The sequence below is a fragment of the Mytilus californianus genome, unplaced genomic scaffold, assembly GCF_021869535.1.
Source record: "Mytilus californianus isolate M0D057914Y unplaced genomic scaffold, xbMytCali1.0.p SCAF_3, whole genome shotgun sequence".
Classification (NCBI taxonomy): Eukaryota; Metazoa; Mollusca; class Bivalvia; order Mytilida; family Mytilidae; genus Mytilus; species Mytilus californianus.
The window spans coordinates 87638675-87658404 of record NW_026262679.1 but is presented as its reverse complement, the minus strand read 5'-3'; the positions used below and the strand labels follow the sequence as shown (position 1 = coordinate 87658404).

General features: G+C 33.0%; 2 protein-coding genes across 3 annotated transcripts in view; one reads left to right on the top strand and one right to left on the bottom strand.

Moving 5' to 3' along the window:
* Positions 1 to 19730, top strand: part of LOC127735316 (transcription intermediary factor 1-alpha-like) — an 82990-nt gene that overhangs the window by 578 nt on the left and 62682 nt on the right. The gene's annotated exons all lie outside the window — the stretch shown is intronic.
* Positions 10567 to 11984, bottom strand: LOC127735317 (uncharacterized). The gene is made up of 2 exons (XM_052245465.1): positions 11697 to 11984; positions 10567 to 11126 (listed from the first exon to the last, which is right to left on the bottom strand). Exons 1-2 carry the CDS (start codon positions 11779 to 11781, stop codon positions 10765 to 10767), a joined length of 447 nt encoding a protein of 148 aa, XP_052101425.1. The 5' UTR covers positions 11782 to 11984; the 3' UTR covers positions 10567 to 10764.

The following is a 19730-nucleotide window of genomic DNA, read 5'->3' as shown; positions in this document are numbered from 1 at the left end:
TGGGAACACTCCTGGTTTTTGGTGGGGTTCGTGTTTTCCGTCTTTACTTTTCTATGTTGTGTTTTGTATACTGTTATTTGTCGTTTGGTCTTTTTCTTTTTTGCCATGGCGTTGTCAGTTTATTTTCGACTTCTGAGTTTGAATGTCCCTTTGTTATCTTTCACCTCTCTTTTGACCCGTTATAGAGATTATTTCACTTGAAAAACAATCTTTACCCATTTTGTGTTTCTTTTTTCGAAGTTATGATAGATAATGAAAAATTGGAAATAGAAAATATGATGAGCAAAATAAGATCTACAAATAAATTTACATGGCCGAAATATTTGACCCCTTTAAAGGTATTTATTGCCCTTGATTAGAGATTTTCATATAATTTTGCATTTTTTGAAGAAACCGTAATGGAAAAAAGTGAAACCGTTCCAAGCAAAAATGAGATCTACAAATAAGTGTACATGACCGAAGTAGTCAACACGACTCTTTGTTGGAGTTATTGCCCCTGAATGATGAATTTTACCAATTTTTTTAATATTGGGGGTAAAAAACTATAGTAGACTGAGAGAAGCTGTTAAAAAAAATTATCAGCAAAATAAAATCTACAAATAGTTAAACTGGCCAAAATTGCCAGTTCACTCGTTAAAGCACTGATTATATTTTTTTTAACCAATTTTAGTGCTTTTTACCTTCTATTTTTAAAACTGCGAGAGCATTAAGTTGTCGTGTAGGACGTTAAACACCCCTAACTTACCGGCTTTCTCTAAAAGAGATGCCAAAGATACCAAAGAGACATTCAAACTCAAAAGTCGAAAAACTTTACATAGCAAATATAATGAACAACACAAGATCTAAAAATAAATTAGTTGGAATTAAATTGGCAATAGTCCCCTTACTGGATTTGTTGCCCTTAAATCCCAATCAATCCATTTTTTAAAATTCTGCTTTTATATTTAAAACAATGAAAGATATAAAGAAATTGGTCCAGCTAAAATGATCAGCAAGACATATTTTGTTTTTGCTCATACAGTTTCCATTCAGCACAAGTATTCTTCTTGCAAGGCTTACCATTTTTGTCAATGCCAGCTAAGCGATACAGGTTCCTTGCAGCGTAAAGTTTTATTTTTTAATAGCAGATAGAATTACAGATGACACTGTAGAAGCATCCTATTAATTTAAGCTTTTACTCTGAAACATAAAAAACTCCCTAAAACAATTGATTGAAGTTGTACGTAGGTGGCCTGATGCAATGCCAAAGTCTTGTCCAGGTCCAATTTTCCCTTACTTCCCAGTGGTAGTCGAAGTTTTCTGCCCATCCATCCCGGTTGAGCCACTTTGCAGTGTATCCTCATATCATATACTGCTTGATTTGTTTGTCCTCAGTATACAAAAACATGTTGCACTGCACATTTAGGAATTGAAGAAAGCAATCAATCTTACAGTGACCAGATAGGTGACGGTAAAGCTTTGTGAATTTGTCATAGAAATACACATAAATGTATGATAACAATTAGAAATATCAGTAAAAGTGTGCATTTATTGTATATCTGTATACGGCAGACCAAGAATAGGAAGTAACGCAATTTCAAATGCAGATTTCATTCTATATAAAAATAAGGAGATGTGGTATGATTGCCAATGAGATAACTATCCACCAAAGTTCAAATGACGAATATAATAGTTAGTTCAACGTACAGCTTTTAACAATGGAGAAGAACCATACCGTATATTCAGCTACAAAAGGCCCCGACATGAAAAATGTGAAACAATTTAAACGAGAAACATAACGGCCTGATTTATAACAAAATAATTAATAAAAACAAATATCACAGACATTAATCAGTGATAATCACTGTACTACAGGCTCCCGACTTGGGACAGGCGCATACAGAATGTGGCGGTGTTAAACATTTTGACTATTTTGAATATCTTGTTCAATTAAAAAGAAAGAAATATTACCGTTTTTGCACTTATTTGAAATGTACATACATTTTAACACGGCCATACATGTCATCCAGTATAGGCTATCGAACATTCCTACCGGCATTGTCAAATTCTAGTGTCAAGTAACACTTACTACTGGACACAACCTGATTTAAATACAGACCGTATGTCAACTTTTCGCTTTCAATTTAAGCAAAACGTGGAGACATGTCCGATTTATATATTTTTTTTTAAATCAGATTGTACTGGATAGGATATACCTTATGAATCTTTGGTTTTATCATTCATGATAAAGTTACCCTGTCGACGTGGTCTCCTTTTCATTTGAAGTTTATGCTATTCCGACTGTTTTTCGTCTGAAAAAAAGCCTTAAATTAGAAAGGGGGTAGGAGGGGGTCTCATTTCGAATTCCCGGGAAAAAAAATGCCAAATCCCGAATACCCGTGAAAATACTATGTCCATTCCCGCATCACTATATGATTAAATCCCTAATTCCCGACGATTAAAATGGCTTTCACGAATTCCCGCGAATTAAACTGCTCAATCCCGATTTCCCGAAAAAAAGTCCTTCCGCCCCTCTTGAATGTAATTAGTTTTTGTCTAATAAAAACAAAATGGCATATAGACAAAGCACAAATTGAATGTGAAATGTTTCATAAGGGTGAGAGTCACGAATTTTACGAAAGCATTCTTTATACCCCACACTTCACAACAATATAACAATATTGGTGATATAACTGAGTCACAAAGTTTCTCTAAGAGTTTACATGGATTGTTGTACTGAATTGTTTTTTTTTTATTTTGAAATAAGCATTAGACCTAAGTAACAATATTGATTGACAGTATCTATGACATTTGGAGAAGCTCCAGTATGAAGACAGCCTCACATGAATAAATGAACAAGTCGGCAAGAAGAAGAGCACAATTGGTTCCCATTGGATAGGAATAGCGATTGTTTGTTGAAAAACACGTCCTCCAAATGTAACAAATATGTTTTCAATCAAGAAATCGGATATCTTGATAAGACAAGATACTTGTATCTACATTGTTCATTTTTTTATGAAACAAAGCAGGACCAATTCTTTCAATTTGTGTTTAAGTTTTCTAAATGGCTTATTGCGTTTAACTTAAATATAGCCATTATTACAATTATACTATGACAGTCTTCTTTTCTCTGGCAAAATAATGCTTTAAAAGTTAAAATTGGCAAAAATCTGAGATTATCCTTTGCGTCCAAAAAGCGTTCTTAAGTTGCCCATATTTAGCCTCCTTGTTCAGTTTAACTTTGTGCGTAATTTAGACTAAAGGTCATCTGATTATTGATCGAGATGACTTCCGAAGACTGCCGGCGGTCAAATAACCCGATACATTATAAATATAAATAGACATGCAGGCACGCACGTGCAATTATATAATGACGGTTTGCATAGATCTGTTTGGTTTCATGCTACAGATTGAAATATATGTATATCATCGTTTTATCTGTATATAAGAATTATTTTTTATGGGCCGGATCAGTCAACGACATCGATATTCCTGGTGTCTCCTTTGTTTCTTTTTTCAATGTTGACATTTTTTTATTAATGAATTAACCACATGGTAAACACATGCACAACTGATCTCCACTAAGGTCAAAATTAAAGGTTGTATGAATCGGATTCAAGTGAGGTTGAATTATTGACTTGCAATTTAATATGGTTTTATCCTTTCTTAAGCACCTTTGTTTCCCAATTATTATTATCAATTTTAAGGAACCAGTTATGATGTTTGATGAAACGAGAACTGGGATATATAAATCAACCACTTTAAACAATGGATATGTATACTTACTACACAAACCTTGTTTAAACCAACTGCTATTGCAATTTGAATAATGGAATTTTCTTATTTTCAGCAGATCAAGACTTAAATGGCATCATCCAGCACAGTTTCATGTGGTGTTTGTGACTCTCAGCACACGACAACAAATGCTGACTACTGGTGCCCTGAATGTGATGAAGGACTGTGCTCCCAATGTCTGAAATATCACAATGCATCGAAAGCCTCACGTTACCATGATGTTATATCTGTCGACAACTATAGACAATTACCTCCCTCAAAGCCAATATATCACCATACTGTTCACAGCATGACAGAAAATTCAAGAATTATTGTCCGCAACATGAAAGTATCTGTTGTCCACGGTGTATTCAGTCCAATCATGCTAATTGTGTTGGAATATTATCGCTGGAGAATGTCATACAGACAGCAAAGACTTCAGTCTTATTGAAAAGTCTTGATGAAAATCTGAAATATATCAAAATGAATGCCGAGAGAGTTGTAAAAGATCGAAAACAAAATCTTGTTGAAATCCATAATCAAAGGCAGAAATTTCACGATGAAATAAAACAGGTCCGTAATAAAATTAATGAGCACCTTGACAGTTTAGAACAACTAATACTTCAGGATCTATATGCTGCGGAAGAGAAAGTTAAATCACAAATAGAAGACTTATTGGGAAAACTTGCTGAACATACGGAAAAATTGGATTTATTGCAAACTAATATGTCAGCTATTAAAGAACATGCGTCAGACCTACAAGCATTTTTTGGGAGTAAAATGTTTGAAACAGAAATTCAGACACATGAAATATTTATGCACTCGTTATTTGAGGACGGTAGTTTACAGAAGATAGACTTTAACTGTAGAATTGAGGACAATTTAACCGACGTATTGTCTACTGTTAGTTTATTCGGTTCAATATCTGTTGAATCGAGTTCTCCGTTGGTGGTAATGCAGACAGAGAAAGACAAACAAGCACAGATTAGAACTTTTCATCGTGAACCAACTATTACTATCAATGATATCAAAATGACGTTAAAAAGAAAATTTGAAGTTACTCATGTTACAGGGTGTGCTTTTTATAGTAAGGGAGACATCTTCCTGGTAGACTTTAGTAACCACCGTCTTCTTGTCTTAAAGGAAGATGGAAACTTGAAGAGTGACATACCTTTGTCATATCAAAACCCAGTAGATGTTACTTGTATCGATGACAAGACAGTCGCTGTTTCATTTTCATCTTCAAATCAAATTCAAATCATCAACATTTTAACCAAAAAAATTGAAAGCATGCTAAAAATAACCAGTAGCTGCTACGGTATATGTTACAGAGATCGCCACTTGTTGTACTGTATTACTGGCACAGGTATACAGAAAGTAAATGTGTCAGACAACTGCTCTTCTACTTTGATTAAAGACGATACATTGGCCAACTGGAGTTATGTAACAACATCCATAGACAAGATATTTTATGTCAATAGAGCAAACAACACCGTAGCATGCTATACTGTTACTGGAGAGAAGATATGGGAATACAAAGATCAATCGGTTTGTACACCGCATGGGATATCTGCAGATAAAGACTCGAACGTTTATATTGCTTCATATGGTAACGATAGTATAATTGTTTTGTCGTCGGATGGAAAACAAGTTAGAAAGCTGCTTGGGAAAGATGACGCAATTAGTAAACCTTATGGACTCGCGTTAGATGTAAAGAAAGAAAAATTAATAGTCGCGAATTATTATGGACCTATATTATACCGACGCTGTTAGAACACAGTTATGATAACATGGATTACAACTGCGAAAGAAAATTGTAAAAAAAATACTAAAATCTGACTGAAATCTATTAAAATGACAATAATGTCAGAGTTCAAACAGAACATTATATTTTTTTTCTTTACAAATTTCATTATGATTATTTTCTACAAGGTGAAATATCATGTCTGAAAATAAACTTTTTACACAAGATCAGCAATTTCCCTCATTTGTTTTTTATGGTGATTATTTTTCAATACTACAAAACGAGAAGGATGATTTGAACCTCTTTTTATCTCCATAATGGGATTAAAAGTTATTTTCTTGATATGCTATCACCAGATATTGTTATTTAATATAAAACACTAAATTTCGATGTTTTAATATGATTGGAACTTAAAAGAAATCATACTAAAGAACGATACGACCTATAAAGGATATAAAAGAATGAAATTATAGATATATAAAAATCTTCTTTAATAAGAAGTGCTTAAGCAGTGATTTATATGCAGAAAAGCATAAGCTCGGTTCGTCTTCGATCTCCAATTTTTTGTGGTTGTCAGTTGCTCATTTGTATGCGCCAAAATGTTGCATTTTCAGGCAAAACGTTAGTTTGTGACCTTTCATGTCATATAAACCTTTAATTAAGATCTACCAAGACAAAACACTATTACGTGAACAAATATAGTGTCATAAGGCTTTTGGTACACCATCAATTCTCTGTCTAGCAAACGTGTTTAGCCGAACTAGTCGTCGTATTTATCGGAATTGTGGCAAAAGAAGGCTTTAAATCAACATGCACTTGAATGTAAAATCTTGATTGTTTTTGTTATTAAGATGTAATGTGAAATTAGGCATAACTTTTCCTAGCTGCGGAACCGTAGCTCTTAGGTCCTTATGTTATTTTTGACTATTTGCGGACCATAGAGCTACGGATTTTTCCTATTTCAAAACGTTCGGAATTGCGACCCAGGTTCAGGTCGCACTTATTTCCCAAAAAATTATTGTTTATCGTCCATGCAATGCTTGTCAATATATATAGTTCGTTTCGTTAGACATTTGTCTAGGATATGACGTACCTATTTATGTTTGAATATTCATTTCCTTAACACTATTATCTAATTATTCCCATTTTTATACATTCTCCGCCTATTTTGTTCAGCCATATTGAATCTCGTCGTGACGTCACGAAAAACAAGAAAAGATAACTCTAATATCCTCGATCTCCTATGTTGGAGGCGAGGAACGCCTACGAAAAACAAGAAAAGATAACTCTTTTAATAAAACACGTGTTGGTTTGTTTACCTATTTCTAAGCGAGAATCGAGTGTTTTGAAGGCTTTACAACATTAATTCATACGAAATATTTAAATTGCTGGGAAGAATTATTATTTCCGTTAGTAATTAACTTTAATTACACGTTATTTCATTCAAAAAGTCATAAAAATAAAATAAAAGACAACATAAACAAACCAACACGTGTTTTCTTCCAAGAGTTATCTTTTCTTGTTTTTGTGACGTCACGACGAGATTCAATATGGCCGAACAAAATAGGCGGAGAATGTATACAAATGGGAATAATTAGATAATAGTGTTAAGGAAATGAATATTCAAACATAAATAGGTACGTCATATCCTAGACAAATGTCTAACGAAACGAACTATATATATTGACAAGCTTTGCATGGACGATAAGCAATAATTTTTTGGGAAATAAGTGCGACCTGAACCTGGGTCGCAATTCCGAACGTTTTGAAATAGGAAAAATCCGTAGCTCTATGGTCCGCAAATAGTCAAAAAATAACATAAGGACCTAAGAGCTACGGTTCCGCAGCTAAACTTTTCCCTGCAGTTTGAATAAAACAACTGTGGTTATTCTTCCTATTTGATTGTTTGGAAGTGTATTATTTGCATAGATTTCAAGTTCTATATGTAGTATAAACAAAAACAGAAAATTTGAACTAGCGAAACATCTAATTTACGAATGCTTTGTCAAGTTTTCCTGCAAAGAACACGATTATCCCCTAAGATTATCTTTTTGTTTACTTTTGTTTTATTATTGTGAAGACTTATCGAGCAACAATCGAACGATCAAATTTGTAGTGACTTTTAAAATGAGTAACAACAATAAGGAAGCCATTCTTTTGACATATTGGTTATTTCGTAAGAATTCATGGAGGTTTTACCTAATGTGCATATATCCCATACGTTTTCATTGAAACCATTTAATGTAAATGATAATTTGGAGGGTAACAGATTGTGGTGACTATCCAAACAACTGAAAATATAAGACTTGGTAACTGGACACTTGCGGCAACGGTAATTTATCTTCTTTATACACGACAATCCTCCATGGGAATCGGATCCAGATTGTTCTTACAAATTGCACGTGACAAAGTGTAAATGTTCCTCTGGATTCGGATCCCTGCGCGGATTTCGGATCGGGATACCTGGTGTGTATTAAAGTCAAAATTTAGATAAATGTCTTATCAAAACCTTAAAGATAAAAAAAATTATAGAGCAGCAAAAAGACCGTTACGATAGTCTTCAGTATACTTATTTACAACATTTTTCATACATAAAACAACTATTTTTTGCTGAGCGGTTTCTTTCAAAATCTAAGATTTAGCAATTCGTCAAAACATCTAGTCAACGTTTATATTTGTTTTTATATATAAAATAAATTTACACTGTTATACATTTGTATGACCTACATTCTTTTGAAAAATTAAAACAAATACTCATAAATTACCTTAAAATACATATTTAAAAGTAACATGATTTAAAATACTGAATAATTCTACCAAAATAACTTATTTTTGAGTGAATTAAGAATATGTTCTCTTATAGGTTGCATTTCTGTAAATATTGACAATGCAATTTCCCATAGGAACTCCTTTTACGGCTAAAACTGTACCACTTTTACTATGAAGTTTTGAAAAAAATTATATCCTAGAATGGAAAGTTCATATGCACTACTATTTTTTTTAAAGGTCAAAATATAGGGCTGTGCGGCATATTTCCAACGTTTATATGACCCGAACTTCTAAGAGTTTAAACTAACACTAAATTTCTTAACTACCCCTACCTTAACTGTAGGATTACCACAGATTTCAATATAAACAATATGCATATGTATATTTACTGGTAACATTCCCAAGTTATGTCTCTATGAGATGAAACATAGAGATTATAACTGGGAACCAGTATGTAAACAAAATTAATTATCTATGAATAATCTATATCTCCCCAAAAGAGGCTTGGTTTGAGAAACAGCTGTATTTACAAAGTGCAACCTAGAAGGATGTTCAAATTTTCTTGATTTTTCAGTTCAATTGTTGATATTTCCGGCTAGATGGGCATAAATTTGAAAAAGGCAAAAAAGGGAAAACAACCTGTCTACTTTATGGATCTTTCTACACACAAAATATACATTTATCTGGAAAAGATAAATTTTGTGTCCATACAAAATGTTGCTAATGGTGCAAATACATGTGAAAATGTCATTATTTAACAACAACAAAAAAAACATATCTTGCCTTAAACTGTCTAAATATTTGTTTCAAGGCAACAATTATGAAGTAAAACAAAAACTTGCGTAAAAATATATACGTAGTCAAAATCATTGCCGAAACGAATCAGTTTGTTTCTAAAAGGATAAAACAAAAGTTTAATTCCGATAGTAGTTTTGTTTTGGTTTTGGATGTCCTTTTATTTATTTTTGGATACATACTCAAATGGAGTGATGTCAATTTTCACTGAAAGTCTTTCACTCACAGTGTCACAGGTGTTAAACTCTGCTAGAACTGCATATGAAAGAGTCTAAAAGAGAGGCGAAAGATACCAAAGGGACATTCAAACTCAAAAGTCGAAAATAAACTGACAACGCCATGGCAAAAAAAGAAAAAATAAGACCAACAGACAAACAACAGTAAATAAAACAAAACATAGAAAACTAAAGACTGAGCAACACGAACCCCACCAAAACCAGGGGGTGACTAACTCTCATGCCATATACAACTTTACCATTTTAATGTCACCCAAATCAATACAATCATAATGAACTGTTGAGTCACAAATTATATCTTTTATCATATTATTTGTATCTGTAAAAAATCGATTTGCTTTCAATAGAATTTGGTTTTGGTTGCAAAATTCATTTCAGCAGTACATGTTCAAAATCTACCAATCTACAAAAATTGTATTCATCTTTAGACATTTAGTATTATATAACACATTCTTATTGCGAACCAAATGTAAGTCTTCCACAGAGTCGTCTGCTCTTGACCAGGGTATTTAAACTTTTGTCTATCAGAACAAAATTCATTGCGTCACTTTTATTTATGAATCCTTTGGCACAATACAAGTTCTAAAATTACACAACATAAAACAACTAAATGTTATTTCAGATGAAATTTTTGTTTCAGTTCCATTCATAGGATTTATTAGAATTTAGTATGTTTTGCCAAGTCCAATAATTCGCTATATGTGCAAGTGTTAATTGGAGAATTCTATCCTGTATAAGAGTTTTGGAACTAATTCTGTTTCTTTTTTTGAAAAAAGTTAGCAAACAAATCTTGCACATTTAAACCTTTGTCTGCCATCACACTGTCACCTGGATCACATAATTGAACTATTATGCATCTTTCAACTATTTCACAGTCACTGGTACAACCAACATATGCATTAGAGACATAGTTGACTAAACCACCAGGTGTCGAACATACAAGTATTTTCAGTGTTTCTGTTTTTATATGATGAAAAGGATGCCTGAGCTCTAGGAGCTTTAGGTTTTATCACGGGATATTCTGTGCTGTCAATAATAATCCAAGTTGTAGGAAACTTTAATTTGAAGTTGGATGGCGAAAAATACCTGACTAAACCACTAGATGGCCAAGTGTTAGCCTCACACTACTGTTTAGACATAAAAACTATACATGAGCCAAGGCTCCGTGTTGAAGACCGTACTGTGACCTATAATGGTTTACTTTTATAAATTTTGACTTGGATGGAGAGTTGTCTCATTGGCACTCATACCACATCTTCTTATATCTATACACAATATTCTTAACACTAGATTCAATCTAGAATCTAGACAGTTCAAAGTTGGTTGTATAATGCCTCAATTTCATCAAAGTCATAAAAAAAACTAATTTTCAACTGACACCCTATCAATTTGAAAATATATGTATCTCAAACAATGTGCTGCTGGACCAAGTGTGCTCAAAACAAATAAAAATTTAGTATACAATTCTTAACCGGTATAAAAATGCATGGCTGTGTCACGTGTCTTCATTTCAAAATTCTCTGCTGAAAACATATGCATTGATGGTGTTTGCGTAATTCCATCTGCGAAGCTCAACATTAGCTCGGCAGTTGGTGGTGGACAGTCATAAATCCTTTCTGCAGTATGAATGACTTCTTCAAGAAAACCAACTTTATTATCAAAACTTTCCTCTATATTTCTACTACAATATTCATCAAGTTTAGTTCTTTTGTTTTCACAGGAAACTGCCCTGATTTTTCTTTTTGCGGACGATTCAGTCTCTTGCTTGGTCCAGGAAAATAGGCTGGGAATGGCAGTAGACTTAAGTCTCTGTATGGTGGGTTTGCGCCCTGAAAAAGGTTATAAAACATTAGTTTTTTTATAATTAAATGAACTTCCATTAGCAATGTATACTTTGTACTACCTGGCAAAATATTAACTAGATTTATTCATTACAATCTGGATAAAACTATGTTTGCCTGATTCAATGTATGTTATGTAAATCCAAAGGACAAACAATGAGAGACTTATTCAACAAACGTACATTGTTTGTACCTAAAAAGCTATAATATAGATGAGAGCATGTCATTGTTTTGTTCCTGTTAACATTGTCATTGATATATTTCAAGAAAGTCTATGAGGCATAGCTTATGCATTCCTGTCATTACTACATTAGCATAATTACTGCTAAAATAATTCTCAGTATGATATAACTCTTGTAAGAAATCATTATAATTGTAGTAATCACCAAAAAATCTCAAACAGATCACATTGAATCGTAATCCAAAAAATTATGACGTCTTGAATTAACCACCCCCTTTTATTCTAAAACGATAATTGCGGTTGTAAACAGACTTTGGTTTTTTCGCATGGCGATTACATATATAACTATATATTTCAAAAAGAAAATAGAGTTTTACCATGAATAGTTTCCTGCACGTAGTCTTTTTCAGTAAAATGTGCCTTGCAAACAACAGCTGATTGAGATGGACTCCACGATTTCATCGTGTTCTCGTCCAATCTGCGTATAAGCCATGGCGTTGATCCAACTTTGCCTTCTTTTTAAGACATTTGGAAATGCATGTCCTCCTCTTAAATGACATCCAGGTACACAAAAACAAGTACTTGGCATCGTTAATTAAAAATGTAACTGTAATAGTTGCACAGTGCAGAAACAGGAAGTTGAGGAACAGGATCGGCTACCACGGCGCCACTTATTCAGAAACGATATTTTGCTAATTTATATAACTGCCAAATAACAATAACGTTAGACGGGTTCACGTGCATAAACAGAAATACGCTTTAAATTGTATAATATAATTCATGTTCAGTCGACCTTTAATTATTATATCAACGACTGAAATGATTTATAATCATCTAGATGCAGATAACACTCGAAATTAACCCGACCTCTATCATACGGAATTCAAATAATTCTAGTTTTTTTCAATCGGTTGACTGCTTATAATGCAAAATACAAATATATCAAAAGTTTTTAAAACTAACAAAACACAATGATCGTTTCTCTTTTTCGCAATGTAAATGAAATGAAACAAAAAACATTTTATATCACAATAAGAAGAGGAGAGAATTCAACATTTCCGGATCTACTTGGAGCCTAATGACCCCCCACGTAGATAAGTTGGATATCGCGGAAGGAAAGATTGACCCGGCAACCAGAAAGGCATTAAAGCACTGCCTTTAAAAATGAGATATTGGATAATCATTAAGCATTTATAAATTTAATCAGTGATTGTTGAATAAGATTGAGCGTTCATATTGATGATAAATCCAGAAAAACGCCACGGACGCATATAATTTATATAGTGTTATTTTCAGGTGCCTAATAACTTTATTGACGATGCCTTTTCAAATTAAATGCTGACGAAATTAGTCCTATATTTCTTTCCTATGTTAACTAGGATTCATTAAGAACATAATGCATTGCAAATAACATAGTTTTTGTGTAGGATACTGTTTACCATATATTATTAGTTACATGGTGTGTTAGTGACCTAATACGATATACCTGAAGCGAAGCTCGAATCCCCATATGGAATTTACTGACCCCATATATATTGTATTAGGTCACTAGCACACCGTGTAACGAATTTATCTTACCGACTATCTTCACATGTGGTATTTTGACTAGCGACCTGTCAAAATGATTTTAAAGTCTTCAATACTTAGTATTAAGATCCTACTTCCATATGTCTATACAGAAAAGAAATGCCCACAATAACAACTTTTTAGCTTTAAATTTGTTTTATAAATTTATTTCAGTCGTTCATTTCATGTATCAATTTCTTCGTCTGTTGAAACCTTTCAGATTTCTTTTTTGTTTTAAAAGGGAAGTAACTCCTTAATGCCAACAATAACAACTTGTTAGCTTTAATTATGTTTTATGAATTTATTTCAATCTTTCATCATCAATTTCTTGGTCTGTTGAAACCTTTCAGATTTTTCCTCAACACCGTGTTGTTTTTATAAAGGGTCGTGCCATCTTTTTTGTTTTGAAAGGGAAGTAACTCCTTACTAACCCCATATGGTAACTTACTATGTATGGTAACTAACCCTAACTACTGGAAGTGTTTAACGCCCTTGACTGACTGTTCAGCCCTTGCACGGTCGGCTCGGTGCCCGAAGGCGTTTTGGTGAGCGTTTAAATATTTTCTGCAGTCGGACAGGAACAGGTGGAATGCGCCATTTTGGTAGGCCGCCATCTTGGTTTTGGTGAGTTGATTTGGTTTGTTGACTATTTTGATGTTTTATTGCTTCACAACGGCTGCTTTCAGGGCCAGGTTGGTCAGCTTGGCAGCCCGCTAACCACGATGATGGAGTACTGGTCGATGAGTCTCGGACATAGTAATAACGATGACAGGAAGCATTATCAGGACCAAAGTCGTGAGACAGTGATATGATGGTCCATCATCTAACACCTAGGATACAGCCCTCGGACGTCTATCGGCATACCACTCCCCCATCCATAATGGGTTTTGGAGTGTATGTTGACGCGGGAATTAGCCCTACGCGGATTATAGCCTAACGTAGTCTGTACAGCGTTGGATTGGTTTATGTCATCGATAGTAGTAAGTCGTTGATCCATCTAACAGTAAACCCTCATCGAAGATAGCGGGTAAAGGAGAGCTGACCCAGCACGTCCGTTCAGTTGTAATGACTGAGACGTGACTGATGAAAGTGATGAATGAATGAATGAACTAACCCTATATTTTTTAGGACATCCTATATCAAATATACATAGTCACCACGTGTAGTCCTTTAACCAATCATATACCTATAAATCTATAGGAGGTAAGATAAATATATATATATGAAAGTCGTGTTGGCACCAGGAAACTAGTCAGGAAAAGGTCAGAAAACCTAAGAATATGTACTGTAACTTACAAAATCAGCAAGAGGAAAATAAAAATGAATACTTTATTGAAATAAAAAGGATAATATAGGAAAAAATACATATAGAATGACCTACTACTTCCCCTGTATTTGTTTCACTCACATTATTAAATTTCAAAAGCCGTTGAAACGGACCAGATTTTGAATATTGCAGAGTCTAGATATTATTTTAAAAATTTTTTTTTTAACCATTTTATATATCTTAAACATAGAAAAGAAATTATCCAAAGGCGACACAATGTTATACATATTAAAAGCAATTTTGACAACGTTATTGCAAGTTGCATGAGTTTGTAAAACTTTTCAACGAATACATTCAAACAATATGAATTAATGCGTATCTGTAAGAAAATTCAAGGCTTTACTTCAATTAGAATATTGTTTTGTTTAAGAATGTTCATATCATTTTTTTTGGAAAAGAACTCATTATTTGTCAAAATCCATCAAACTTGCAATTTAATTGTTCTATATTCAGACGTTTATAATTTTGTTAAATATTCAGAAATACACCATTATGTTGTTAAAAACAAAACTGAAAGTATACACTATATAAACTGAAAGCTGCTATATTGCGAATTTAAGTGATGATTCAAAAACTCTTTTTAAATTGCTATGATGTGAAATGAATTAATGGAGAAATTGGCCCTTCATCTTATATGAAGAAAACTTTCCATCATTCCATTTATACACTCTGTGCTTGGGAAAGCTAAGAGGAAAACAAAAGTAACAAGCTAAAGGATATCATTAAACACAGCAAATCAAAACAACACTTACAAAATAATCCCCAAAATTTACACGAAAAACTGGAACAAGAATGCTAGTTATGCTGCTTTCGATGGCTTTGTCTGGATAACGTTAATAAAAGATAATTCAATTTTGGATGTAACACGTCTTCTGATTGGCTGATTTTTTTTTGTCTATCAAATCATAGACATAATTTTGTCATGTGATCGTGACGTCATCAATGTTTTTTTCATGATTTACTCCTTAAAAGTAGAATTTAGAATCAAATTATAAGGAATGACTGTAATATTTTTTTCTGTCTATTCGAAATAACCCTAAATAAACTGCTTCGCTGAGCGCAGCTAGATACGCCCGCAGAGGTCCAACCCTGAACAGTTTGGGCAAAAATGGACACAATATTCAAGCTTGATTCAGGTCTGAATTTGGATTGTAATTAAATATTTGACATATTATAGGTTTCTGAATAAATGTAGTCAAAGAACTTGAAATTGGTTATATGAATTGAATTTATATTCAATTAAAGATTTCTTGCTGTTGTGCAATACTTAGTATATCTGTTGTCAGACTAAACAAATAAAGTTCAATTAATTCTCAATGTCATATTAGAAATTTATGAAAATAAAAAGGGAGCTTACATCAATAGATATAAACAATTCACCAAAGTTTCATGAGAATTGGTGACAGCATTTTTGAGTTATTGTCCGAAAACTGGAAAATCACCCCTTTTTTAATGAATAAAACCCCATATAAACTCAGATATGTAAAATGTAAAATTTATAAAATTCTAAAGGGAGCTTACATTTAAACATACAAACAATTCACCAAAGTTTCATAAGAATTGCTGAAAGCATTTTTGAGTTTTTGTCCGAAAACTGGAAAATCCCCCCTTTTTTTATGAATAAAACCTTGCAACTCGGAAACGTAAAATCTAAAATTTATAAAAATCGAAAGGAAGCTCATGTCAATAGCGTATTAGGTGTTATACCACCATTGATTTTCCCCTATTAGTCTTTGTTAAATTTGCACTTTTCAAAAAATTGTGCAGAATTTATCTTTGTTTCAAATAAAGAAATACTTGGCATGAGTAAAGTTTTATCCTGTCCAGTACTATAGAAAAAAATTCACATAACATTTCATTGCATATAAGAAAATAACCATCACTGGAAGTTAACCAATCAAATTTTTCCCCTTTCTTAACCTGTGTACAAGCTTTAGTAACCATGTAACCTCAAGTTTCCAAAATATTCTATAGAAACCCCAAATAAAAAAATAATGGTGCTTTGAAATACCCAATATATATGTTTATGACCCAGAAATGTTTTACTGCAATGAAATGTAGGATCAATTACCTACAACTGTCAAATTCAAGGGAATATTTTTTTTCGACCTATTTTCGTATGCAACCGGATGTGACGTACTATGATTTGGTGGTATTACACCTATAAACAATTCACTAAAATTTTATGCAAATTGGTGAAAGCAATTTTGAGTTAATGTCCGACATGTTGACGACGGACAGACCGACATTGGTATACCATAATACGTCCCGTAAACGGGCGTATAAAAAATGTTGTGCACACTTTTAAATAACACGCTACCCGGGTTATTCAGTGTGAACCACATTTTTTATGTTATTCATAGACAGAAAAAATATTACAGTCATTCCATAAATGAAAACTTAACAGGAACTGAAACCCTCAGTGTACCTCTGTTTTTGGTTGGGTTTGTTTATGTGAAATTCAGGTCATGGCAACATGACATGTCAGAACAACATGTCAGAACAACATATACTTCTCCCAACTATTCTACATTTCAAATACACATATTTATATTGTAACTGAGAAACAGATCAAATCCTGAAAACTTCACGAAGTTCATTTTGCATACTTATGTCAGACACATGCAGGATACAACGACAAAGTATCATCATGAGCTGGTATCCATATATATATGTTCTGTCATCCTAGGTAAATTAAAGGCACCTGTAGTTCAGCGATTTTTTAATCTCATAAATCAATTGAAAAGACAAATGAAGTTATAAACAAACAAAAACTGAGGGAATCGCATGAACTCCAAAAAGGAGTGAAACTGGGTGTGTTGCAAGGTAAGCATCTCCTCCTATGCATGCACAGGTAGATGTGGAAATACAATATTGAGGTGACATGTATATGCAATTTGTTAATAAAATCATCATACCTATGTCTTGCTTACTTTAACTTTTAATGCATTAAAAAAGAAAAACTCTAATTTTTTATATTTTACCTCGATGCTGTATTTATAGTACTTGGAGCTTTGTAGCTGCATCAATGGATATAAATAAGAAGCAACAGTTATTTACTTAGATTAATATATGATATTTGTGGACCATTTTGGTTCTGCTTAGTCCAGTTGTTTTAGATGAACAAAACTGTTCTTGACAAATTAACATGATCACTGGTGCATGAAATTTAGGTTACAGTAATACACTCCTTTCAAACAAACGCATGTCAAATATTGAGAACTTAACTTGACCACTGAAGCAGGACATTGAGGACAAGGTCATAAGACATGAGTCAAATGGATTTATGCTCCTAGCAACAAATCAACATACCAAATATTGTGAACTTTTCAAGCATTGTTCGTTTTTTTTCACAAATTACTAGAAGATGCCAGCGAAATCGCGGTACATTAATTGGGCAAGTGTTGAAACAAAGAGTGTCAAGGGTGCCTGTGTTTACACATAAAAAGGAGGGAGCAGTCCGGACGTCGGGTGCCTGTATTTACACATAAAAAGGAGGGAGGGGTCCAGACGTCGGGTGCCTGTGTTTACATATAGAAAGGGGCAGGATCACTTCGACACGTTCAACGCCCATTTCATTTTTGGACAGCTCTGCACCTGAGTAAAAAGGGTGGATGTCGTTTTATTTAGCAAAATGTTGCACTTACAATACAATACAGAATCCTTATAGAACTGTCCTATTTACTATCTTTTCTTCTTACTTTCACCACAGGAGTTTGAAATCCTAGCAATAAAGATGTATAAATATGCCAAACTCGACTATCACAGTAGAGCTTCTCTCGAAGCTCTACTGTGATAGTCGAGTTTGGCATATTTATACACCTTTATTGCGAGGATTTCAAATTCCTGTGCTTTCACTTGGATTTCGCGGGCAGTACGTCGACTGAGCATGCGCGAAAGCATATAAGACACGGATCGATAACGGTCTCCGAATTTGGATATTTTCTCAAAAATTGGCGTTTTATGTGGAAGAAATATTGTTTAAAAGACAAATTTAGGAAGTACAAAACACTACATTTATACGTCATATCACAAATATTTCCGACTTTGTATGGTTTCAGAGGAGTTGCGGCTCAATGAAATCGGTCTCTTCCTTTAGTAGTATAGATACTATTTTATTGCACCTTTGCTGTATACAATTTCTTTATATTTACAGCTTCAATCAAGTATTCGTGTATATTAGTTATTGAGTATCTAACAAAAAAACATTCAATTGGGAAGATATTGTTAGAAACGTTCTTCATTTATACATTTTTTACAGAGTCAAATATTTGCAGCAATATGGTGGTAGGCTTCTTCACCTATTTATTTTATTTGATCAAAGCTTCACTGAACTAATAATGATAATGTTTTGTTTGGAAGACTTGCTCATGAACATGTGCAAACATATTTTTGTACAGTTTATTAAATGATACCTTGATTTGGAGAGGTAATTTCCCCAAATAGAAATGATTTTTTTTGTTTTAATTTCTTTTTTGTCATGTTAAGAAACATATGCGACCTACTAAAAAATAATGGTACCTCAGTTACCACATGGCAGGCCAATATTTTTAAATGATTGTCAAGTTAAAGCTTCAAGTAATAAAAAGGAAGAAACAAATTAAACACGAATAAAATAGTTAACATGATACTGCTCTAATGTATAATAACTATAGTTCCATAGGAACAGACCTTATTGTATGATAAAAACTAACCGACCACTAGAACATAAACATGAGGTCAAGGTCAGGTTTCAAGGAATGGTCTATCCTACATATAAAGTTCCATTATTCTTGATGAAATTATAGATAAGTCATCAAGATAATTTGCAAATAGTTAATGTCAGCCTCGAGCTCCATTGGTGATTTTTTTGCATGGTTTAGCTCTTTGCTGCATTTGTAGTACTCAAAGCCATGTTGGTTGATCAGCTGTATCTTTGAATGTAAAATAATATAAGGTGTATTCTATAACTCATTTCCTTAATGTAAATCCATGAAAAATCTACATATTTCTCGTTTCCAAATTACATGTGTATGTTGATCATGATCATGTGGAAAGGTTTGCAATAGTAAAACAATGCCATATAAGAGATTTTATTTAAAATTTACAATATTCAATAGACTAGATATATTTCTATGATAGTATATAAAAACATCATCAACCATATGCTTAATCTTAATGTCATGCCAAAGAAATCACATATATTCACAGGTCAGAAGAGATGGAAATAACATTGTTAACAAAACTTTAAAAAAAAATCACTTTTCAAATTGGAATGATAAATTAAAACTTTTTATCAATATCCAAAAATTTTCAATAGTGCACAATCACAAAATAAATATATCTTAATTTTCTTCTTAAAATATTGATATGAGGAAGTTACAACAACAAAAATTTCGGAATGAGTGATAAGATTTTTTTATGTTCATGTTATACATAATGATCGCTTTATCATTCCATTATTTAAAGCAAATTAATTTCATCCACTGTTTTTTAATTTTGGCAACAAGGTCATCTAACCAGAACCAGAGACGTATAA